General features: G+C 37.5%; 1 protein-coding gene across 1 annotated transcript in view; it reads left to right on the forward strand.

Annotated features, from left to right (window-relative positions):
• The first annotated feature begins 23,264 nt into the window (after positions 1–23,264).
• Positions 23,265–25,643, forward strand: part of DHX32 (DEAH (Asp-Glu-Ala-His) box polypeptide 32) — a 29,239-nt gene continuing 26,860 nt past the window's right edge. The window contains exons 1-3 of the mRNA XM_010582016.1: positions 23,265–23,470; positions 23,616–23,715; positions 24,290–24,332. Of these exons, the coding sequence (XP_010580318.1) occupies positions 23,265–23,470; positions 23,616–23,715; positions 24,290–24,332 (349 nt within the window). The remainder of the gene's footprint in view (positions 23,471–23,615; positions 23,716–24,289; positions 24,333–25,643) is intronic.

A 25,643-nucleotide genomic window follows, 5' to 3' on the forward strand; every position in this document is an offset into this window, starting at 1 on the left:
TTGTCATTTTATTAGTGTTATCATTATCATTATTAGTTTATTCTTTTCTGTTCTATTAAACCGTTCTTACCTCAACCCACAAGTCTTACCTTTTTCCTTCCAATTCTCTCCCCCATCCCACTAGGTGGAGGGGAAGTGAGTGAGCGGCTGCGTGGTGCTTATTTACCGGCTGGGGTTAAACCACAACAGTCCACTAATAATCTCCAGAAGCACTATCACAAATCACAGGAAAGAGAGTTAAATGGATTGATTGGAATAGATTAATTACGCTTTCAATACACTCACATTTCAGATTTCTCTTCTTCTACAGCTTTGGCTTTTCTAGACTATTGAAATGCCCTGAGACCTTGTTTCTTCATTTTCCGTGGCTGCACCTGAACACCATCTCAGCACTGACTGTTTACATTCCCCCCATCTGGAATGTACTGAAGTTTCTGAAGGCTGTAGCCAAATTTTTTTTTTTCCAACAAGAGGTCTGGTTACTGCTGGAACTTTAACTTAACCTTATTCATTTCTTATTTCACCACTTCAGCCAATGATGACTGTTGACAATTCCCTCTGTCCAAAAAACTTTATTATTGCAAAGCTGGTACTTTTCCCAGCATCAAGTTCTAATCACAGATGCTTTAAATTGTTTTTTGTGTGGATAAGGTCTCCTCGAGGGCTCAGTTAGTGCCAAGTAAACATATTCACCAGCTGACTCCATTAGAATGGATACAGCTACAAGCACTCCACACCAAAAAATAAGGACCAACTTTTCTATAGAAGTCTATGATATAGCCAGAGTGCAAATCAAAAGTCATAATAACCTCTATCCTGAGTGACTATACAGTCAGTGGAGTCTCAGAATGCTTTAAATACAGTTACAAAATCGGTTCAGCAATTTTATTAATAGTGAACAGAGCTCATCTCATCAGATACCAAACAACTTCAATGCTTTTCTTACAGAATGTGCTATTCCAAGTACCGAGGATACAGAAATGCAACAATAAAAACATTATGGCTGCAAGGAAGTTCCGGAGAAAGTGTTGAATCTGGTAGTTTTCCAATTGATATTCATCTCCAATAGCAGCCCTAAGTCAACCACAGTACAACAAGAAAATGGGCCAAAGCTTAAAGACGTAAGGTTATTTCCCAGTGCAATACTGTTCTTGGAGAGGCACTATCCTGCACCTTGCCCTTCCTCTTCAAAGTCTCTTGTCTTTTGAGGAACAAAAAACATTACTGCCCTTTATACTCTGGGAACAGCATGAAAAAAAGTTAAGACAAATGCCTCTCAGCAGCTACTGCTAAACACGAAGTTTTCCAAACTTCACTTCTCAGGACATGTTCACCCACAGCAGAATGTGTCCAGGGGCAATGCCTCTCAGAGAACTGCACTTCCCAGTAAATAACTTCTCCTTCCTTCTCATCTAAAAGCATCAAACCATAAGCATGAATAGCATGTTGTACTGCACAGCATTACAAATGCATTAGGTAACAACAATTATATAACTGTAAGCACCTTAGCCATAAAATTACTAGCATAACAAATATCCAGCAGCATTAAAGCTATTAAGACAGAAACTCTGGTAACCTACTGACAGCTGAGAGAGTAGTACCTGGTAAATAACGAAGGTACTCCATCCTGCTCTCCAGAGCTGGGTCATTGCTACATGTGCCAAATCTCCATTGCATAGTTTACATCCTCCTACCCTCCTCCAGAGACAGTCAAGCAGCATTCCTCCCTCATCCCAGAGAACCGCCAGAACTGAGTAACCATATGCTTATGTTAGTGTTGGGAGCAGAGTGATGTGAGCTGAGGGACAGGGAACCTCATCACAACTCACAGCTCCCAAACAAGACAGCACTTGGAAGAAAGGGGATTTGTAAGGGGAGAGAAAAACCCAGCCTCACCCTCAATTCTATAGAAGAGCTACAAGAATACATTCTATCCCACAGTATACAAGTTTTGAGTGACACCTATACTATTAAAACACATATTATCCTGCCTACCTTTAAGAAAACCATTAGGCAAACATTAAGCTTATCTAACACATACCCAGTCTTCTCTTGCCCCTTGCTCTGTCTGCACTCCTGCAGGAGCCTTTGTCAATCTGATTTTTTTTCTTAATCTAAGTTTGTTTTACAGGTCATCAATTTAATTTCTCAGTGCTTTAGGTTCTCCACTATTCTAAATTAGAATAACATTATATCCATCAATCCTCATCTCTGAATCTTCAGCTTGTCATTTAGCCTCCCAGCAGTCTTGATCAGAGCTTTTCAACATCTTATCAACTGCAACCATGTTGATTAAATTATACCATCTATTTGCTGATATTTACTGAGCCATTACTAAATATGTCCAATTTTGTTTGCTAACACACGTTTGTGTCTATGACAGGAAACCAAAACCAGGCAATGCTGCCTATCTCCTGTTTCATGGAAACCTGCAAGTAAAACAAAATATCCTGCTTTTATTAAACCTAAAAATGTACAATTATAGGCAAGGACAATTCCCTATTATATCCTGTATCAACTACTAATTAGAAAATTTCCTTACTCCCTGTTCCCTATTAAGGAACTGTTATTTTCCCATTAATTAAATATAGCTAAAGAAGAGAGATCTAATTACAAAATCACTACAATTGAAGCATCACTGTCCTAAAGACTTAGAGGTTATTCTATTTATTGCTATCATATTAGTAGGGTTTTATCCATTCCTCCATTTTTCAGTCATTTTCACAGTTCTTCACTCTTCTGAACCCCTGCCATTGTCATCATCCTTTCAGGCAAATAAGTTTCCATTAAGCAGCAGCACTCCTTTGCCCAAAGGATTCAGAAAGGTATCAGTGCAGGACTAATATGAGTATAAAAAATTAACCTCTTCACATTTTGGACAATGCTGTCTTCTCTGCAAAATGTATAGATGAAAACCCTACATTACAGCCATCACCAATCATCCATTCAATACCATGACAATGTCCTCCGCCTGCAGCCTGGTGCAAAGCCGTATGGCCTCCCAGATCTCTGGCTTCCCAAGAAGCATCTTGTGATCTCAGGTACGTAACCATATCCAGGTGACCAGCAAAAGTAGCTAACATGAGGCTGTAATATTAAAAATACAGAAGAAAAGGAAATTAACCTGCTGCAAAACCAGGACATCATTATCACTGTTAAAAAAAAAAAATTGTGTGCCGACTACCATGCAAATTTCTGATAAATAAGAGTAAAAATGTATCAGTGGTAGCCTAACTCTAATATGCGAGAGAACTGAAAATATTTGACCTTGTGAAGGCAAGGTGTTATACCATAAATATATTTTAAAAGCTTGATGCCCTCCTAAGAGCTTTCTGAAACCTCTCGAAGGGTTGCCTCAACTCAGAGGAGGGAAAGAGGACAGACGAGCACAGAAGCAAGCGCTGAGAAATCCACATTTGAATCTCAACTCTCCTACTGCCTTAACTATCCATTAGTTCAGAAAGGGGATGACATTACATCATCTTCATTTTACACCAAATGTCACTCTTCTTCCCACTGAATTCTCAATTCCCACTCTGGTGCAAGGGTGTGACCTTTATATTTCCAGATATCAGCTGGAAACTATTGAAACCTAAAGGACCTGGTCTTATGCCTCTGTTCCAAAAAAGACAAAGTGTGGCTCTGAAAATAGGTTTCCTTCTCCTTCGGTAAATTCTTAAAATGCCCTTCTCATGCTTAAAAGGCAAAGCTGTTTCAGATGCTTTTATTCTCCAGAGGTTTGTTACTGCATTTCTATACCACCTATTGCTGGAGGTCAGTGGCACTAACCACTAAAATAAAACCAGCAGGCAGGTCTTTCTGATACTTCTTCACATGCTTCAATACAGTCATGTCTGTGTGCCTGGAACAGCTTTCAGCAGCTGTTTAACATCTCCATCAGCTCTCTAGTTAAGCATTATCTCCAGCACAAATGGTAAGATCTTAAACTCTGCACCTTTTCTTCAGTGAATGTCTAGAACTGCCTTTATCGTAGGATCATTAAAACTGGCAGGGACCTCAGGAGGTCTCTGGTCCGGCTCCTGCTCAAAGCAGGGTCAGCTCTGAAGTCAGACCAGGTTGCTCAGGGATTTATCTAGTTCGGTCTTGAAGACTTCTAGGGATGAAGATGGGGCACAACCTCTCTGGGCTACCTGTTCCACTGTTCGGCAGTCCTCATGGTGGAGAGCTTTTTCCCATATGCAGCCAGAAACCTCCCTTGCTTCAGTTCTTGTCTGTTGTCAAGTCATCGGTGGACTTTAAGCATCTATAGGATTAGACAGACCGAAGGCATTGGGGAAGTTTAAAACATTAGACTAACAAGTGTTTGTCTTGCATTTTCACTCTCATCCTTTCTCTCTTTTTATTGAATACTGTGCTTTGGATGCTTTCAACATCATTAACTGTACTAGCCACACCACTGGTTCTTGGATGATCCACTTCATTTAGTTTAAAATCATTCTGGTTCTTAAAACCTTAACCATAATAGCAAATTAAAGTAGGTACAATTTAATAAGAAATAAATAAATAAAATAAAATAAAGGTATGGTGAAAGAACCCTATAATATTGTAGCACTCCAGCTAAAGAAATATCTCATTAGAGATTATTCTTTTACTTATTTTCTTAAATTATTAAAATATCAGATGATTGTGTTGATTTTCAGCTGACATCCCTCAGCATGGTTCCACAGCACCTCTTGTGATACTATATATTTATAGATAGTAGATATATATACATGTACATGTGTCTTAAAATTTATGAATGCAGGACATAAAGAGATCTTCCAGGTCATCAAGTCCAGCCTCCTGCTATTACAAGCAACCGTATTATTTTATGCCTTTCAAAAATTTAGCACATACAGTCCTCAGTGTAATGAGAATTTTTCCACTGCTAGCTTGATAGCTATTCCAAAAATCTCAACATGCTGATGTGGAAAACCTTCTTTTTTTACCGAGACAGTTATCTTTTTTTGGTTCTCTGTATTACAGTCAGACTCAAATCTGATTGGTGCTTAATTATCTGCATTTATCTCTCAGAGGTTACAATTAACAAAACTGTAGGACACTCTCAACTAATGAGTCTTCAATGCAGTGCTTTGCCAAATAACATTTCTGTGTCAGTCACGTCAAAATCAAGTTCCAGTTACCAATAGATGAAGCTTTCTGTTTATTTTTTTCATTTCTAAATGAGAAACCATTTATATTTATCACAGTGCTTTTTTCCAAGTACTAGGATATATTTATCCCACTAGTAAGCAGACCGGCCACCATGGAAATAAATATGCAAAGAGTCAGCTACACTATGGTTAAATTCACATTAAAAGGCTTGTTGTCTTGTATATAGCAAAGTATACTGTGATTCAAAATACAGTACTATACTGGCTTACACAGTCACTCATATAATAATTCTACATCACATCAATATATTTACTAAATACATAGTTAAAATGTAAATAAAGCAAATTAAGCCAAAAGCAGAATGCAAGTGTGATCACTGTCCATCATCCTCAGTCAGCTGTAGAGTCACAGTCCAGCTGACACTGCAGTGAAACGGATTTGTAGAAAGAATTGCACATGAGGCCCGAGGGACAGTGTTGAAAGCATGTCATGTACCCTGCTTAAACAAGCTGGTTGAGTGGGTAAATGCAATTCACAATTCAGAAAATTAGCCTACAAACATTATCTCAGCAAGCAAAAGTAACTATCCTGTTTTACAATACGCTGTTACCCATTGAATGTTGCACAGTAATTTAGCTAGAAAACCTTAAATACTTTATAAGCTCAGAAAGTTTTTAAACCCTGGCTCCTTCGTTGCAAATACGTACTTTGACAGAGAGGAAAGCATGATGCAATGCATTTTTTTTCAAGCAAAGACAGTAAATCATAACATCCACTTCTTCAATGAATGCAGAAGAAAGCTTAAAAACTTTGAGACAATATATATAAGAAAATATATATGAGAGAGTGAGCCCACCAGTTCTTGAAACATTTTAAGCAGTCCAAGAATGATGGGCAGGTCGTGAAAGAAACCAAGCAACGCCATTCCCTCCTGCACAATTTATCAAATTTCCATGCAGAACAGCACAGCTGCATGTGGGGCATAAAGCTGCCCAGTAGGACCAGCACTGTTTACCAAAATAATGGGAAAATCAGCAGAAGGTAGTTGACAGACACATGGATGCTCCAAGGGAAAGACCTACAGAAGTTGTGTGGCTGTCGCACCAGAGAAGTAAATATGGCAACACTGCAAGAACATGCACACGAGTTACTTACTAAAGAGTAGCAAGCTACAGTTGGGAGAAATAACTTCTGTGGATCACCAGAGCCCAGGGAAGAAAAAGCCAAGACGGTTAACAAAAATCATCAGAAGGAATACAGGTTCTAAGGGTAGGATTGCTGGAGGTTAACAACAATTTTAGCAGCCTCCCCACGATCATCAGTTCTGTGATTGCCAACCACCGGGGTTGAATAGGTGTCAAACAATGCAGCAATCAGCACACAAGGATTTTTATGGATTTACAGCTTAACTAAGAAGCATCTGCCGAATCCCTAAAGAAGTCTGTATGCTGAGGTTCTGTAATTTCTGGACTACCCTAGCTGATGCCCTTTAACACACGGGGTGGAGGTGGCATTTGGTAACAGCCTAGAAATAAAAGACATAATTATCCACCTACAGAACCCTAGACCTAAAAGGACATTATTTGGATGGTACCCTCTAGGCTACAGAAAATTCCTGAAATTCTGTAAATGAAGAGCAACGCCTAATGCAGATTAATTCCGAGCTACCTCCCTCTTTCTTCGGCATTATGCTTTTAAACAGTGCTTCTGCACATCCAGCACACTGAACTCACCTGCCTAAGTGACTTAACTGCAGCTGTTTAATCCTTCAGTAAAAGGGACTTAAAAACTGACCTACAATAAACAGAAACTGGCATTTGACTACGTACTGGATCTTCAGTGAAAACAGCATAATAATACTTTCAGGGTACAAGGGAAGGTAATCAGCAGGACACACAGCACGGTGTACAGTGATGTACAGTGATCGTTTGCTTTTGAATATGGAGAAATAGGTTTTCTTCAAGCAACTCCCTCACAAAATGTACGTGAAGCAGAGAGGTCTGACACAGAAAAGGATGCCTGCTTTTTATCTGGCAGTGCTCCCATGTTATGTGGAAGTCTGCTGTAGTTTAGCTTGGGACAGTCATTTTTAAAGAAAGATATTAATTTCATTTGATTTCTTTCCTTGCAAATCTACGAATGCACACATGGATTAGTGAAGGGGGAAAAAAAATCACTATTGATTAGAGCTGAGTACATACAGACCTTCAGTAATACATGAAGAATACATACAGCAAAAGTTTCCACTCTTTAGATCCCATGTAAAAGACATCACTTCTGACCTACAACGTTCAGTGCTCAAAACTAAGGCAAAAGCAGATTGTCAAAGCCCCCCAGTTTCCCAAACAACACGGGCATGAAGGCAGAGACGCACAATTGTTCTATACACGGCTACGGGGCTATTATCCCTCAGCTGCTTGATACCAGTTCTCTGGCTGGAGATCATCATCCCCTCCAGAGAGTCTGCAAGGAAACTCTAATCTGCTTCAGTGCAAGTTCAACCAGCTCCAACCACACTCACTGGATATTAAGCTAAGTGGTTTAAACTAAGCAGATGAGAACCTGCACCCTAGGCATGGGCTAAAGGAATGGTAACCTCCAGCCAGAGGTCTGAATGGGCACTTAATTGTTTTCAACTTCAACACCTATAGCAAAATCTGGAAAATATCAGACAACCCAAGACAAAAATCAACAACATATTTTTTAACTGTGATCTGAACTAGATGGTAAATCACAATCTCCAGATATGAAGAAACAATGACATAAAAGGTACTTCATATAATTTAATACAGATATTGATATCATTCTAGATATATACAGCAATATTTATATGTCCTACAGTCTCTATGTATCATATAGGAAATATACTCACTCTATACCTGTCTTTTCCATTTCCATTCTTCTGTCCATTTTTGCTTCAATATGAATGCTTGCAGAGTAAGTTTTAGCTAAAATCTGCAAATGTAACAGCTAAGCCTGATATAAAAGAAGATACACTGATAATTGAATTTTGAAAGTACAATAGTATGTCATTTATGGTATTATAACATTATAATGGCAATTATAATGTAAATAACATTTACAGAACATTGTACAACACCATTATTAAAACATTTAAATAACATAATAATGCTATTTAACACTTCTAAATCTGTTCTTTTAGACCTGAACATTTTCTTACCCTCCTTGAAGAATGTAAAAAACTGCCTTTACACCATTTACACTAACAGCCAATGGCATTGTTCTCCATCCATTGGTTCTCCTATAGGAAGCAAAGCACAAAGCATTTTTTCAAAAAAAAGAGTTGGACACATTCATTTTAGTTGTACAGTATTAAGCTCCTGCTGGTAGATTATTAATCTTCATGTTTCACAATACAATATTCTGATATCTTTTAGTTTCCGGTTTATTTACTCCAACAACAGAACGCTTATCACAATTTTCAGTTAGTTATATTTCATGTAATATATTATTCAAAGTTGTGATAAGATCTGATATCATTAATATGACAAAATATTTCAGATATGGCCTTCTTTGGAAACTTTGAAGTGGCTTCAGAGTCTGTCTTAAAAATACCTTCTGAAGGAAACAAAATAGGATCAAATGAAGTCTTTGTATCCTTTTGCTCACCAATTAATTTTAACATCTTTTTACTAAAACAAAAACAGAGGTTATGTTTAGATTTTGCATGTTTATAGTTCTTTGTGTTTATTTGCTAGGTAACCCAAAGCAAATGTTTTTCAGGTAAATACATAACACTGGAGTAGTCCCAGAACCATGTAGAGAGGCCCCTAACAGCCATCCCACGTATGAAGAGGGGAAACAAGGGCAATGAAAGCTCAAAGAGACAAGTCGCAAAACCAAAATAGGAAGAACAAAGCTAGAGGGAAGGGCAAAACAAAAGATAAGAACATAACAACTGAGCACAGTGACAGTGCTTAGCTGCAAAAATTACTTGCAGGGAGGAGGAAAAGAAAAGGAGATACAGAAGGGAACAAGACAAGAGAGAAAAAGTATGAAAGAACAGGAAGGAAAGCAGAAAACACTCAAAACTTTTGTCAAGTTGAACTGAAGTCTTGTATTTCACTATGTTATACTTACTTGGAAAACGCAACTCCGCTGCAAACCTGCAAATCAGCAGTCAGAAAAAGGGAGTAGCACAAAATCCCAACCCAAAAGAGGAGCTATAATTTAAAGTAACAGAGAGCTTGTGGAAAATAAATACAACTAAATGGAGACTATGGAGAAGAGGAAAAAAGAGATAAAGGCTGCCCCCAGCTTCCAAACAGAGGGTGCAGGGAAGATGGAGAGCCTCTTCCCTAGGTACACGATGGATGCTTTGGATGATGGGAAATTCTGACTTGATATAAGGAAACGATTTATTTTACCATGAGGTGGTAAAACACTGGAACCAGAGCACAGAGAAGCTGTGGGATCTCCATCTGTGGAAAGCTTCAAAACTCAACTGAACAAGGCCTTGAGGAACCTGCTGTAGTTAGATCTGATCTGAGCAGAAGGCTGGACTGGGTGACCTCTGTGGGTCCCTTCCAGCCCACAACAGTCTGTGGTTCTCCATAAGAACCCTTTTTCAGAGTGAGGAAATCTTCACAGTCTGGTATAATTTTTAACAAGAAATTAATCTTTTAGCTAGGGAGATTAAATACATTTTATCCCTTGGTTTCACACAAGAGATCTGACCTTTCACAGAAATTGTGATTATTAGACGAAAGCAATGAATCTGTGAGGGTGAAGGTCACATATTTGTCTTTTGAAATAAGTTCTTCATGTGTTATCTGAGCTGCTCAGTTGCAAACGTGCAGGCAGTCATATCGCATGGTGATAACACCTTTATGTACAGAATTTACCAAAAGCAGTGAATAAATGACAAGTCCATTGGTGACGACGTTCACCAATTAACAAGCAGCAGCTGCTTGTCATCTTTTCTTAGGGTACAATTGATTAAAATTGCACGCTTCATTTAAGCAGAATTCTCTTGTACTTTACCAAAGGGGGAGAGAAAACTTCTTTCAAATAGAGCAGTTTATTTTCTGATTTATTGAACATCTTTCCAGCCGAATACAAATTAAAAATCTATTTTGTTTTGTTGTGTGTAATATGCAGACACTATTTGAAAAATCAGAGTTAAAATACTTTGAATATTAAACAAATAAACTGTAACAAAAACCAGCTGGTGCAACAAGTTATTTCAGGCTTAAACTATACGTCCTTTTCTATTTAGTCCACCTGTATATGTACGCAGATACACACACAAACACACATATGTATGTTATATATATGTGTATTAGATAGTATGAACTGACATGTTAGTATTAAGACTTTCTGGATGTTAGATCAAGCTGAGGGCTGCTTGAACCAGCACTGTCTAATCTGCAACGCAACCAACCTGCAGCAAAATTACTTAAAGAGATTTCTGCTTTGTGCGGTTATGTAATGTAAAAGCTTGAATGCAGTTAGAAAGTATCTAAAACCCATGATGACATCTCAGCTCTTCAACGTAGTAGGCAAAGGCAGACTAAGATGCATCGACTGGAGCCTGAAACTAAGGAAGTATACACCAGAAACAAGGTGTACCTTTTTAACAGGGGTAATTAATCTCTGGAACAATTTATGTACTACTGTAGTGGATTCTCCACAGTTATTCCAGTTCAGCCATGAGCAAGAATTTGAAAAAAAAAAATCCTGTTGCAGATGTTATGCCAGATATGAGATGCTGCCTCTAATGATCTGGGCAACTTGCACAATAACACTTTTCAACTAAAAAAACTATTTTAAGGAAGTTCTGATTACTTAAAAAGCTGAAGCTTTGTTATAAATGCATGAAGAAATGTCTCAGCTTTGGAAGAAGTGCTTCCAAACAAATGAAGATGCAGTAAACTTAAGCAGATAAGTCTCTCAAATATTCTATATAACAATTCTTAAACACTACCAGTTTTAAACATCAAAAGCATCCATAAAAACACATGTTCACATTTTAGGGGTGCTCTCCTTCACTGTGGAAAAAAACTTCTGCAATGCCAACTTGGAGACTTAATGAAAAAGGCTCATGGTAAAAAACTAATTCCTGAAGTAATTTCAGGTGTTATCTAAAAATATGCAAAAATAGAACTTCTGAAAAACTTGCAAATGAGTTGCCTGATTCCAAGTAGACATTATTTAAGCCTGAGAATGTTTATTAGAAAAAAAGTATTTACTATTTTTATCGTTAATGATTTTTATCGTTAATGATTTTTATATTATTCTCATGATAGCTGAACATCTGCCAGTTACAGAAGGTAGTCTTGACTCTGTGTGCTTAAGAACACCCTTTATGTAGTTGGTCTCATCCCCCTGGACACCTCCAACAGCAATTTTTAACAACTTTAGAGGCACAACATGTTCAAGGCAAGGTATTCACTGACCAAGGTCTCAGACACCTGAAATGTCACTTATATTCTCAATAAAAAATGTTAAGTAAGTCACAGGAAAGAGCATGCATGTCTACACTTTCATTGATAGAATCATTTCTGGTATCACAATCATATTTTTCCTAAATCCAGCGGACATGAGATAGGCTATGTAAAAATTACGCAACTGCTTTTCCTCCGGCTTACCGTGAATGACTGTTACTTGGCTAAGGAAAAAAGATTTTCAATTTTTTAATTTATTTTTTTTTAAAAGGAGGAAGGAAATCAAGTAACCTTTTATTCTTCATTTTTAAAATTATGTTAGAGAACACTCTAGAGACTATTATAACTACAATTTAATCTACAGAATAACTTTAGTCTATATTAGTTAATCTGAGTGTTAAAGTAAAATTATATGATTTTCCTAATGTCTGCTCAGAAAACACATTTTTTTAAGCATTCCTTTTTTTTTTTTTTTTGGTAAATCTGTCTAAGGAGTCCTTGAATTAGTCACTTCATTATAATTTAAAATCTGTACTACTTTCTAGTAGGGAACACAGAGATAACTGGACTATAAGCAAAAGCTCCTTTAGGACTAGTGACCTTTAATCAATATCTGTAGGACATTCTTGGCTCACAGCCACCTACGACATGCTGTGTAGCACATCCTCTAAAAAGAAAAGAAAGTCTCATATGTTCCTTCAAATATTCCAAACACTTTCCAAACATTTCAGCACACAGCAAGTAATCAGAGATGTTTCTACAATGTTTTCAAAACATATGTATTATCCCTCAAAATAAAATGTCCTCAAGTTCTGCATCACTGCTCCCATACTGATGCATCTGTCAAATCTAGGCACCAAGATATAATCTATATTGAAACAAAATGATTTTTTTCAATATAACCTAAGTCATAAATTAAGACGAGGATACAAGTGCTATAATGACTGTTTTTCCAATTACAGCACAGCTTTTTCAGTTTTGCTTGTGTCCCCAACTAAAGAGATTTAAAATTGTCGCCCACAGGAAAATCCTACTTTGTAAGTAACCCTAACTGTGCCTGTGAATTAGCTGTTCTCATATGAAAAATGGCATTTAGAGACAAGAAGAGACATCTGCACATATAAGTACCTCAGCTGCACGTGTAGTTAAAGCAGTATCTGAATATTATACACCTCTGGCAAGCACCAAAGGGCAACATGTTTTCATTTACAGATCTTCTACAAATTTGAATACTAACATACTTCTAAAATGTGGGAGTGAAGATTTCAGAAAAGCAGTTTTTATCACAAATCCAAAGCGAAGTATTAAACAAATATTTACAACAATTCTGAAGTCCAGCATATTATACCTGCTATTTTAAAAAAAAACCTCCTTCAAAAGAGCTTCATTTATTAGAATTTATTGTAACATTTAGATATTTTTGAATGCTGGGTATAGTCAAAGAGGTATTTATGGAATAGAAAGAAGCCAACTGGACAAATCATAAAAAATGTTAGTACTAATACAGTCTAATTCTGCCACCTAGTGACAAATTCTCCTACGTAAATTTTCGAAGGACATTATGTGTCACTAGAAAACAGTCATCTGTAGGAAATGGACAACAGCATGCAGACTTTATAACCAAACCAGCTAACACGAATTTTACTACCACCAGCTCTTTCTATTTAGTTCAGAGGAAAGGGAAAAAGAAAGACTCAGTACTCATTTGTGACTACCTAAAAAGTGAATATGTTATCTAAGCATATGGAAAGTATTGTTTTGTTACAGGTGACTCCAGAATTGTCAAGAGCTTATTTGGGAGATACCTAACACACAAGCAAGGTGAAAAAACCCAACATCCCCACTGAAGTCAATAGAAGTTGTGCATGTTATCCCCCCATGGACTGACTCTCTCTACGTAAGAAATCACACCATGATAGATCAGAAGAAGGAAGACATGCCAGATTACTAGGTATGGAATAGCTCTGAAATTATTCAGGACTTGCAATGTCCCCTTCTGAAAAAAATCCACACGCAGCAGAGTAGAAAAATGTTCCATACTAATATTTACAGTAAAAATGATATTATTTCAGATATGTATTAATGAATTACTTTAAATGTTAATAATATAATGCAAAATTCTAATTTTACATTTTACTTTTGCAAGATACATTTACAGCACATATTCAGCATTTCAATCACTCTCAGCTTCAAAATGCTTTACAAATTTGAAGACAGTACCACATTAACTTTGCACCTACGTATATATGACTCCGTAAGCATGAAGCATTGGATCTCCTTTCTTCAACTGAATGTTATAACCATCATCCTTATGATCCTCTTCCATCTCCTGCTTTTTCTGGGGCCCAAAGGAACTGCATATAGTGGTGTGTCACTTCTGTAACTGGAGGATGTGGTTTATTGATGGTTCTTTTTCCTAAAAATGAATAAATATTTCAAAACATTACTTTTACAATATAGTTTGTAGAAATACTTTCACATATGAGAAAATGGATTTTGGACATTCAATCATAAATTATGTTATCGTTTGATTTAGCACTTGTACCTATAATAGGTGCTTGGAGAACCACAAGTACACAAAAACTATGCACAAATTTTGCATCTATATCTAAGTAACAGAGTCAACTTTTCAATTCACTATTTGATGGAGAAATAATATCTAAAGTTATTGCATTGGATTACTTTGGAAATCTGGCATGGTTGTCATATTAGCATACTAAGCCTATGCATTCAGTTTTAATGCAGTCTCTACTTCTCACTATAAACCCTTCTATACACACAGAGCTCCTCTTACTGAATTTCTTTTCTACAAATCTGAGATACCACATGTTTGCAGGAAGGCTTTGAGCTACTGTATATCAACATGCAGCTCAAGTCACAAAGCAAGCAAATCTAGGAAGCAAAAAAAGACCAAAAATTTGGAATAACAATTCAGAAGTTCCCCTCTATTTTTCTATTTAAAAAAAAAAAAAAGGCACATATATATACATAATCTGGACAAAAGAAACTTATTCGTAGTGTAATATATAATGTTAAAAAATGATGTAAATCATCATGCACATATGGTCTACAAAGAGCTGCTTAATTAACCAATAAGTGCTCAACCTCAGATACTGAGTTTCTTGGCTGTATAAAAGGAAAATCTCTATTTTCGTGACAACAACAAAAAGCAGAGATGGTCACCCTCCTGCATTTATAGCCTGGATGATGAAATACATGGTGCCCTATACTTGCAAAGCACTGCTTTACAAACACACACCCAAAAAGTGAGGACAACAAAAATCTGTATGCAGGAATTTTAAATTAGGCAAGACATATTCAGTTAAGGTAAGCAATTTTAAAACCCAACCAGCATTTTCATTTCTGGTTAAACTGCTTCCAATAACAACAATCAGGATATAAGAAAGATAATTTTGAAAACAAAACGTGAGTCTTGGTAAGCATCAATATAATGAGAAAAATACATAAATGAGAAAAATATCTGTGCGAAGGGTGAAGAGACAAGGAATGTTGTCATTATACATCTTCAGGGAATACAAGATCCCATAAAAATGGCAGAAGAGTGAAAGATGCATTTCCAATGCTAACAAGAGGAAAACCTCTGATTTTGCAAATTATTAGGATGTCTGACAGTCAGGCTGGCAAGAAAGTACTTCTCAAAAAGCAAGCAGGTGAAAGAGTCAAACTCTGAAAACACCCCCACACCCCTGAGAAGCTGGGATGCCCAATGATATCAACACTTGCAGCTGACTCTAAAAAATGCCATTTTTACATAAATTTGCTTTCATAAAGGGAAAAAAGCAAACTCTAAAGGTGTCAGTATGATAAATATTACCTGAACTCCATAAAAATATTGCTAGGTTTCCTTAAGAAGTTGCCATTTACAGAGGCTGCGAATGGAGTAACCTTAAAAAATTTAAATTGCTCTTCAGTTATGTTTCAAAACATTGCAAGATATACTTACCTGTTTGAAACTACTGTGAGAAAGCCAGTAGTGTTTTCTGTGAGCTATACTACACTGTACCAAAACAGTATGAATACTGTATTTTTTTTAAGCCAATGACTAACATAAGTCCTGTTGCATTTAACAAAAACCACTCATTATTTATTCTCCCTCTGATTCACACTATTCTGCACTCATTCCATTTAAGCCTATGTAAGCTAAATGTCAACTCAACTACTTCTCTTATGACAAAAATACCTTACAAATATATTCTTAACATGTTATTAGTTAATTATACCCCTCGGCTGTAAAACTTCTATCACTTTTGTACAACATGGTAACCACCAAAAGCGCTGGGCTTAGATAGAAAGTAACTAGGTTCAGCAGCATCCATACAGCATAACTAACGGATTTAATGTTCTCCACCCAGGTGGTATAAATGCTTCGAGCAAGTTTTTACATCCTCTCCGTGCAAGACATCCATTTTTCAGGGCACATTCCCTTTCAACACACAGTCTGAATTATTACAGTGTCTAAATTTCCCCTTGTTAGAAGGGCCTGAGCTATCGTGGCAGGTGCCTGCTCTTTTGATAAAACGGTTTCATTTCCCTGAAGAAAAGTTGTCTCTCATTGCAAAGCCATGAAGCAGCATTTAATTTGAAGGAAAGTCCTCTAAGCTTCCTGTTCCCATTATACTTTTACACATTGTCAACTACAATTTGCATAGTTTCCAGACGCGTGCAATAGAGAATGGTATATTAGCAAACACAAGCCTTTAAGACTTACTACCACCTTCAGAAATCCTAAAAACCAGAAAAGGAGCAACCTCATACTAGATGAACGGAGCTCTCCATCCAGCTAAGTTCTTTGGCCAAAGCAGCCTTCAGAAAGAGCTGGGGATCACATAATCCAACCCCTGTTTTATGGTTACATTTCTGCTGCCAACCTCTCGAGGTAACTAGGTCCTACTCAAAGGAACTTAAAAATTCAAACATTTCATGAATGATTTTCAAATCCCTTCTTCCCTCTGTTTATTTTTGGAGCACAGAGAAACAGTATAAACTGTTTTATCAGAATTAGAAAAAATCTTGTCATTTGAATCAAGGAAATAACATTTTCTATAGATGATGAGTGTCTCAGAATTTTCTACACTTTAAACCCACTGAATAATAGTAAGTGCAGGAGAAATAAGTCAATTTTAGTCCATTTTGGGCACTCTCTCTTCAGCAGCCTCTGTGAGCACAATTTGCATTTTGGCCCTAGGCACAGAGCAAAGCAAGCTGGATGCAACACCATTGCTCCTGCTCTGGAGATCAGAAATCATACATTAAGGTGGGGAGAGGGGTTGAAGGATGAGTGTGTGGTTTGGGTTTTTTTACCTCATATTATTCCATAATCTGGTCACTGGATTCCCAACCTAAGAAATCAAAGCATATCTGCACACAGATTTCAATGAGTATGATTTTAGTGCTTTAACTATTCTGAGAAGCTTTACCCCACCACCACTTAAGTTGAATCACATTTGTCTCACTTCACTGTCGCTTCATCAAACATGCATTGCTCTTCATTAAGCCGGAAAGCATATACAACACAGTACTTAGCATTAGATATATTTTACCTACAGGAGAAAGAAACAGACAAAAACCCCTCCTTTATACCTTGCTAGAGCCAAGACTGTGATATATTGCCCCACTTGTATAAGATTGTTTTTAATGATTTATTCAATGAGGGCCATGACTGAAAGTAACTGAAAAGCAAGAGTGCAGAAATAATGAGTAGGTGAATTTCAATACTCAACAGTTCATTCAAAGCTCAGGGAAACATGTGTAGTTCTTGAAAATAAACAATACCATTTAGTCCATCCAACTATACTCTGATGTGTAAACCAAAATACTACCTTTACACTCCTACAAAAAGCAAAGATAATACATTTGCCTCCTGTTTCAGAGGCTCTAATTTTTTTTTTTAATCTAAATATTTATTATTATAAGAGATACCAGATTTCATTACCATGACCATAGAGCCCTTCCTAACATATTGCAGAAAGGTTCTGGTGCTGCAGTTTACTTTAGCACTATCAAAGGAAAAAGTCAAAGCTATCTTTCTGGAAACTTTCGAAGTTAAGATGACATAAAAGGTGAAACTTTTGCAGAAGGAGCAACATAGTTACTGAGAATGAAGAAAAAATAATAAAGCAGGTGTTTTGCTTAATCTACATGTAAAATTATATTTTCTTTCTTCTACAGAGGTAAACAGAAATTCAAGATCAAGGGATCACTCATTATCTAACATTTACTTTTTTGCTTGCATCTGAAAGCTATAATGAAGTTTGACCTCACATAAAGGGTTACTCTACCTTGAGAAAATAAGCTACATTTCCATAATTCTTTTAATCACACATGTCTCTCAGATACATTAACAACATTTTCTGGAAGAAAATTTGGCTTGATTTATATCAATGGCAAAATTCCCATTAAATTCAAAGGCCAAAAATTTAGTTCTGCATCTGTAATGAAGCAGACATTCACACTAAATATTATCTGCATATACAACAACAAGAAGGACTTGATTTGGCAGAGTATAGCCATGCCAATTCACATTGACTTCCCTAATATTTTGGCTTGAATAATGACTGTAGGGTAAAAGCCGAAGAAGGAAGACTGACTCCATTTATGTCTGCAACAAAACTCCTACTGACCTGATTAGGCTTGGAACTTTGTAACACCTCAGGCAAAATCAATGCAAAATGGTGGCCAAAGCAATGACGTGGGAATTTCTGGGTCTCGAGTTGACGATCAGGGCGTTACGACAGCTCTGTAATGAAACCCAACAGTGACAGTGACCAAAAGCAGCTGAGAGGCACTGAGCCAGGGCAGTGTCACATGAAAACAATCTCCTAACATTAAAACAAAACAAACTTTTATTTTAGAGCACATTGATCCTTGCCAGTTCCCAGTGACAGTAACTGTGTGACCAGAGGAAAACAGCCATGTCAACTTCAGCTCAGTTCAAACAGTAATGGAAAAAAAAAAAAACGTTCAACCGCAGCATGCAAAGTCAATCCTTCATGAAGGCCAAGTTCTCATCCTTTTGACTCAGTTTTTATTTGCAGTACTGCAGCATTGTGTTTTGCAGGAGCGCAGTATTCGCTTATCGGAAGACATCTGTAATGTGCAACATTTTCACATCTCATGCTTCATTAAATAAGTTATTAAGTTACAAGTTCCTTAGAAGTTAGTAAGGATAAACAAGTACTAATAAATGAAATCTTTTGGAACATGAAACAAATCAATAAAATTTGTACTTACAACAAAGTAGCCACAAAATACTTTTTTCTTTTTATATTAAGAAATAAACTAGACTAACTTTATGTATGCGTTTTCCATTCTGCGTGATCTAAAGCATTAGAAATCCATACCCACAGAGAAAGGAATAAACCTCAGTGTAGAGAAAGGCAGACACCTGCGACATAACAACACTTCGGGGGGCGTAATATATTTTATCGGGCAAATATAAAAAATGGCCACATCACTCAAATCCTAAAGAGGCAGTTGGAATATCTTAGAATACAGAAAATTAATTATGAAGAGACTTCTCATTCTATCATCCATCAGAGCAGCAATGACCACTCGGAAAGTTTCACGCCTGCTGCCAAAAGTTGTAAAGAAAACTGAAGCCATGAATTCACAAAACAACTGCTCAGCCACACTCTGCTGACACAGCAGGTCTGCTCCTCTCTGCAGTAACCTCTTCTACAGTTGGAAACATCTTCTAAATTTGAGGTAGGTAATCTGAATAGCCCACATAACTCCTTCTCAAATTCTTTGGGTTAAATCATGGCTCCTTTTCATTAAGTGCAAAAGCCTGCTGACTGCTGGGTGACTAAAGGTTTGCCTTCCACTTGATCCCTTGTCAGCTGCCTATAAATCTATCACCACCACTATTTACCACTATCTGTAAAGGCTTCACCTTGTTCATTTTCCATTACATCGCACAGCTTCCTCTTGCATTGCTGAACATCCCTTCTGTATGCTCCACTTTACCTCCCCAAAACCCAGAAATTCATATTCCAGGCCATGAAAATATTTCAGCCTTCTCATTCAAATTAAAATAGAACACCACCACTGATATTTTTACAAACATAGTTCCCAACTTGTTTCAAGAGACTTTCCAGAGAATATTTTTCATCAGCTTATAAAGCAAAAGCACTCTCTGACAAACAGCCTGGTGTTTCTCTATCCCCCGCACTGCTACAGCACTAGTTTTTGTTGCTGCCCCATCAGACATTTTGGCCCCTACCCAAACTTCTTGTCTGTAGTTCCCGTCATCTGGAACAAACTGTACTAATACTGTCTAGCTGACTCTTCATCTCATTTCAAATCTGAGTTCAAAATATCCTTTATTCTCTTCCCGATTAATTATCTCTATTTCTTCCTCCTCCTCCTGCTGTTCCAGCTCTGGAAAGCGTTAAGTCTACAGTATGTGTGAATGTTATTCTAATGAATTGAAAAGAGAATGCTGGTCTTGCTTTTTCTAAACAACATAAAGAGAATAGAAAACAGATGAAGACATCCCATTACATTAAAAAACCACTAATAAATTAGAATAAAATTCCATTTAGGCCTCCTATCATCTGTCTTCTTAAGATGTCTTGGTGTTTAAATAACACTTAAAGCCATTCTCTAAAACAGCTCAGGAAAAAAAGTACTTTCAAAAGATACATATAGCTACTAGTTTGCTTTTCATATCATCATTCAAATGAAGAGTAAACAAACAGATCTGATGCCTGGCTGACAGTTTTGTGGATAATGTCCTAATGCAGCTATGATACAGATAATGAGATAGCCAATGGTTTTATTAAGCAAATGGTGGTGATAAATATGGTAATATACAAGAAAAATTTGGTTTAAGCTGTCTTTTTTTTTTTTTTCTAATTATGAACGTTAAGGGCATTCAGCCTGTGCCTCATACCAAGCTGGTCCATCCTGCAGTCCTTTCCTGGAGATGATCTGGGGACAGAGGGTTCTGGCAGTAACGTCCCCCAGCCTCCTTCCTCACCACCATCTCCTCTTCCCAGTTCCCACCACCAAAACGAACGTGCTTATCAGACTCAGCAAAATCCCAGCAGTTCTAGGTTTGCTCAGCACGTGTGATAATTGCAGTACTAGTGGGAACCTAACACCTGTTACTCTACATGGATGAAATGTCAGGTCTTTCCAGAGGTACTGTTTTGGTTTAAATGGTACATAAATTAATCTTATGTATCCTTATCTACAAAAGGATACCAGATCTCACTAGTGAAAATCATTAAAATTGCTCATGCTACTGATTTGGGATGGGCAGGATACTGAACAATTAATAAAATACTGAATTGTATATTTAATTTACTTTTTCTCCTTTTAAAAATAAAATTTACTTAAACTTCAGTTTATGACAAACTATATTAAGTCTTGAACTCACTGTAACCCACTGGTAGAAATAATACTCAAGCAGTTTACATTTCTTTCCAGTACTGAACTGAGCAAAGTCACTGCATTGTACCCAGAGCCTGCTGGAATGATAAAACAGCTTCTGACCATTAAAGACTCCACATGAAAAGAGAATATTTTCTTGATTTGAATCTTGTAGGATTATACTAATCTCAAACCATCCTCTCAAGTCACTAGCTATTAGGCCACACTTCCTTTTCTTAAAAAATCTGATAGGAATTTTAAAATATTATATTTTTGTTATTATTTTCAATATTATTGAATATGTAAAAAAATTACATTGTGATTTTAAGTGAATTCCAATTTCAATCCACAATTAGAAAACCACAAAAAAGCCCAAGAAGTGTCTTACATACTTTTACTTCACTTTCACATAAACGTGAAAATGAAGAATCTCAACAAGCAAGTATATTGCTTACACATGCACAATTTCAGCTCAAAACCCATAACATGCTCATTCAATACTGGGCAACCAGTGAGTTAAAACTAGATTTATTTGTTTTTATTTGCTGACTTGAAACACTTTGTTCTAAACCAATCTGTCACTGACTGACAGTACTTTTAAGAGCAGTAATGCAAAACTAATAATATTTTCCCGGCCAACAAAAACTTAAGTGGAAATTAAAACACAATAGAAGTGTGACTCATCTGTGCTGCTACAGTCTCTTTCATATGATGGAAATTTTCTATTTTAGTTTTACAGTTTGCTCAATAAACAGTAATATAGTTACAGTATAACCAAGGTTAAATGTTGCTATCAGTAGGCCAACAGAGAAGCTAACAGAGTCTTCAAATCAGGGGGGGGGGGGTTTCCACATTTGTTTGCTGTCAACAGACAGCAGGCACCAAGATTTCATATTCATAGCAGTATAAAAAGCAACCAGAAAAGAAAAAAAATCATGCAGAGACTATTAAAGTGTCATTTTTAGTAATAGGACTCCATAAATCATGGTGATGTTTTCACCTCCAGGTTCTACTCCTGCTTGGCACTGCCTCCCCCTGCCATCAGCTCCAGCGGGTTTATGCACACAGCTTTTATTATACACAAGACGACCCCCGTCCCCATCCCCTGTCCTACTTTTATCTTGGAAAAGCTCTTCAATGAGGATTTAACATGGGCCAACACCTAGCTATCGCCCAGCCCTCCTACTTGCAACACCTGCCTGGGTTGCAGGGGAATGCCGGCACCGCGGTATTGTGGATGGTGAGCGCAGGTCCAGGGGACAGCCTGGGCTTCTCCTCCTCTACACCTTCGCGGCCCTGGAGTCCGACAACTGAGGACACCCAGGGAATAAAGTTAAGCTATCTGGGTAGGTGAAACAGAAAGATGTCTACTTTTGGAGGCCATCGGTCTTCTGCACCGCGTTGGCTCTGCATAACCCTTGCCTGGTTTCGTTAGGAAAAATAATAAGTTCAAACAGATGACAGCTCCTGGTGTAAAGTGCAGGGGAGCAATCGGGAGTTGTACCAGGCACACAAATACAAATATGTTACTAGCATACATCTTTTTTTATGTTAAAAAGGAAGATTAGCAAAGCCTTCAGGACAAATGTAATTCAAGGTTAAGAAAGAGCCCCTCCACTTTCAGCTGCAAAGATGCAGTTCCATGTCCTGGTGGACATATGCAAATGCTGGAGGGATTTGGCATCAAAAGATTGTGTGCTGGAAAATAGGATGGACAGAAGAACTGTTCTTGACAGCATCTGCTGGTTCTCATCTAACAAGAACAAACTATAATTTTGCTTTTTAAAATGTGATATATTTCACATTCATATTTCATATGCTTCATTTGCTTCATTCTAAAGCAAATTTAATCTGAAACCCTCTATTTAAACAACATTCTTGGGGAAAAAAGAAGTGACACCCTTAAATTCCCATTGCTATTGCAAACTATCGCTGCCAAAATGGGGGAAGAAAAATGGAACAGAGAAGAAAGAATTTTGTAATGCCATTGATACTACAAATCCAAATTCTGTATAAATTACACACAGAAAATCCTCCTCCTCTGGAAGATTTAATAGCAAAGCTGCAAAGAGTACCTATATATTAACAAGGCTTTATTAAAGATACAGAATATGTTATGTGGTATTTACTGCTTTCCTACAGCACGTTACCACAAGCGCTTGCACAACAACGTACAATTTAAATTAATACCAAAGTTCTCATTGATATCTTTGAAAGCAGCTTATACCCTAATTTACTAAAAGCACTCATCTGCAGCTAGTGTTTCTGTTATTTATTAGAATTACTTAAATCCTTCTGTATTATGTTAAAAAATATATCTTGTAAATCCTTAAGGGCCTACCTATAATGACAGCAATCAGAAGAGATGATCAAGAAGCCTTATCAGAAAAGGGTGCAACACTCCAGAGGGAAGAAGAGATCTCGCTAAATAGCAAAGCCAAGAACAACTGCAGCGGCACTACAGGAGACAGAATGGTCAGAAGCCAGTGGAGTGACACGGACCAGGACAGAATAGACAGACATCATGAGGTCAAAATCAAGGACTATAGGAGGCAAGACCAGAAACCAGTACTCTGGAAGAATATGCCTCTAGCAAGGAGGCATATTGAGTAGCAAATTGCTACGGCCTGGATGTCTTAATTTGCAAAGGCAATGCTCAATCACGCTCCTAACCCAGTGTTTGGCTTTGTTCATTAGACTCCTCGACTGCCAGAGAAGCTGGCTGCGGAGAGCTGTTGGGCTGGTGCTCCAGGAAGAGGCTCAAAGTACTCAATCAGATACCTGGCTGAAGATCAGGGTAAAGCTTTTACATGGCCCATTTTAGCAAAGATAAATAATGTAAACCTGTTAACAACCTGTTCTGTTAAAACATTCATTATCACAAAAGGAGTATTAGTTTCATAATATTTGGTTTTCAAACAGTAAACATTCTTCTTGATTTGGTAACATTTAAACTTGCGTTCTTCCATTACAGGTACCAAAAAGGAAAAAACAAAAAAATTGCTGTGGTATGACCATTCAAATTTGTTCAATGAACCAGAAAATACTGCTGTCCAATCCTTAATGTTTTGAAGACAAGCCTATACTGGAATTGAGGAAAGCAGAGAGCACATACTGCTGCTGCAGCTAAGCATGTGAAAAACAAGTAAAATGCAGGGTAATAGCAATTCACTGTTTGCTTCATGTCATTTTGAGCTGAATTTCACAAAAAAAAAAAACCCTTCTGTAGGATTGTAGTTTCAGTCCTCTCATGACATTTATGCATTATTGAGTGATTTCAACCACATTTGAGAGAGGCAGAGATCTCAATGGTTGTGAGTTTGTAACCATAAATAGGGAAGGATGTAACACAAAATCAGATAAACCATTAGGTACCAAGCAATCCACCAAGGTCACAGGAGAAGTGGTTTCCAAGTTCACCTGAACATGAGCGTGAAAACTGGTCTCTTGTCATCTTCCCAGATATCACGGTAAGCCATCCTGTCATCTTCACAGGTATCAGGTACATCCTCACTGGTGGTTAGTCCAAAGCATGTTTTGCAGTACTGCAGTGCCAGAGGGGGGGGCAAATAAGTTACCTGGTCCTTTTGCTTTTCAGAGATGCTCCTCCAGAAGATCACGTTGGGTTTTGGCCCTCAAACTGGGCAGTCTGTCAGCCTTTGCTGCCAGCCACTCTAAGTGCCAATAATCAGCCTGTTTTGTGAGCAGCATATAATTGGCCTTATCTCATTTGGATTGAGATATTCAGACTGCTGAACAAAAGATTTTTCCCCTACTTCTCTTTGTTGGTTTTCTATGCTGCTGTCCTCAGAAAATGCATTAATAGCATTGTAGCCAATATGGTCCAAAGCTATGAAACAAGAAAAATTTGTAAGAAGAGGCAATAACTTTTATTATATTACTTAGTGCAGAAAAAAGCTTGATATAGAAAAAGCATACAAGCGTTGTGCTCAGTCTGTTCAAGACATTATCAGTATCATTGTTCAACAGGACATTTGCCTCTGGAACTAAAATAAAAAATGTTATTTAATATTTTTGTTACAGTACAGATCAGTCAAGATTAGGAGACTCTATTTTGTTACTTTTGAGGCCTAAGAGTTGGAGTTAGTTTACGTCAGTAATTTGTTCTTCCCCCATCTTTCAAGGCCACTGCTGGTGCCCTTGAAGGATTAGAATTGGCATCTCTCTGCTTTTTACAATGTATTAAGTACATCTTAGATTTTTAATTGTGGCAAAAAGCTGTTAAAGCCTTGCAAGATTTCCAAGTTAATACAGAGTACACAAAAAGACTCTTTGCTAGTCCGATTTTCTAAACCACTACAAATAACATAAAATAAAAACACTGCCTGTTCCTGACGGATGCTTTCACGCAGCAGTTACCTCCCATTAACCGCACGCTCGCAGCCCCTGCGCTGTTTTTGCTGCACCCATTTTTGGTGAACCCCATTGTGCCGGGATTAGCCGGCCACATGACAATCTCTGCAATCACAATAATCGCCCCGTAGCCTCCTATTCACGGCAGCCGGGGCACAGGCGAGAGTGATAAAGGTCAGGCTCAGCGTGCTTTTTCCCAATTATTCTCCAGCCCGGGCAAGCAGTAGCAGACAAGAGCAAATACACTGGCTGGTACTCACGGTCCGGCTTTAACGTGCTACTAAAGGGCAAAAGCTACTCGGCTTCTGGTTTAATCACTGCTATTTTGAAGAGTTTGGAGGATTTTTTTAA

The sequence above is a fragment of the Haliaeetus leucocephalus genome, unplaced genomic scaffold (genome assembly GCF_000737465.1).
Source record: "Haliaeetus leucocephalus isolate CR32 unplaced genomic scaffold, Haliaeetus_leucocephalus-4.0 Scaffold830, whole genome shotgun sequence".
Taxonomy (NCBI): Eukaryota; Metazoa; Chordata; class Aves; order Accipitriformes; family Accipitridae; genus Haliaeetus; species Haliaeetus leucocephalus.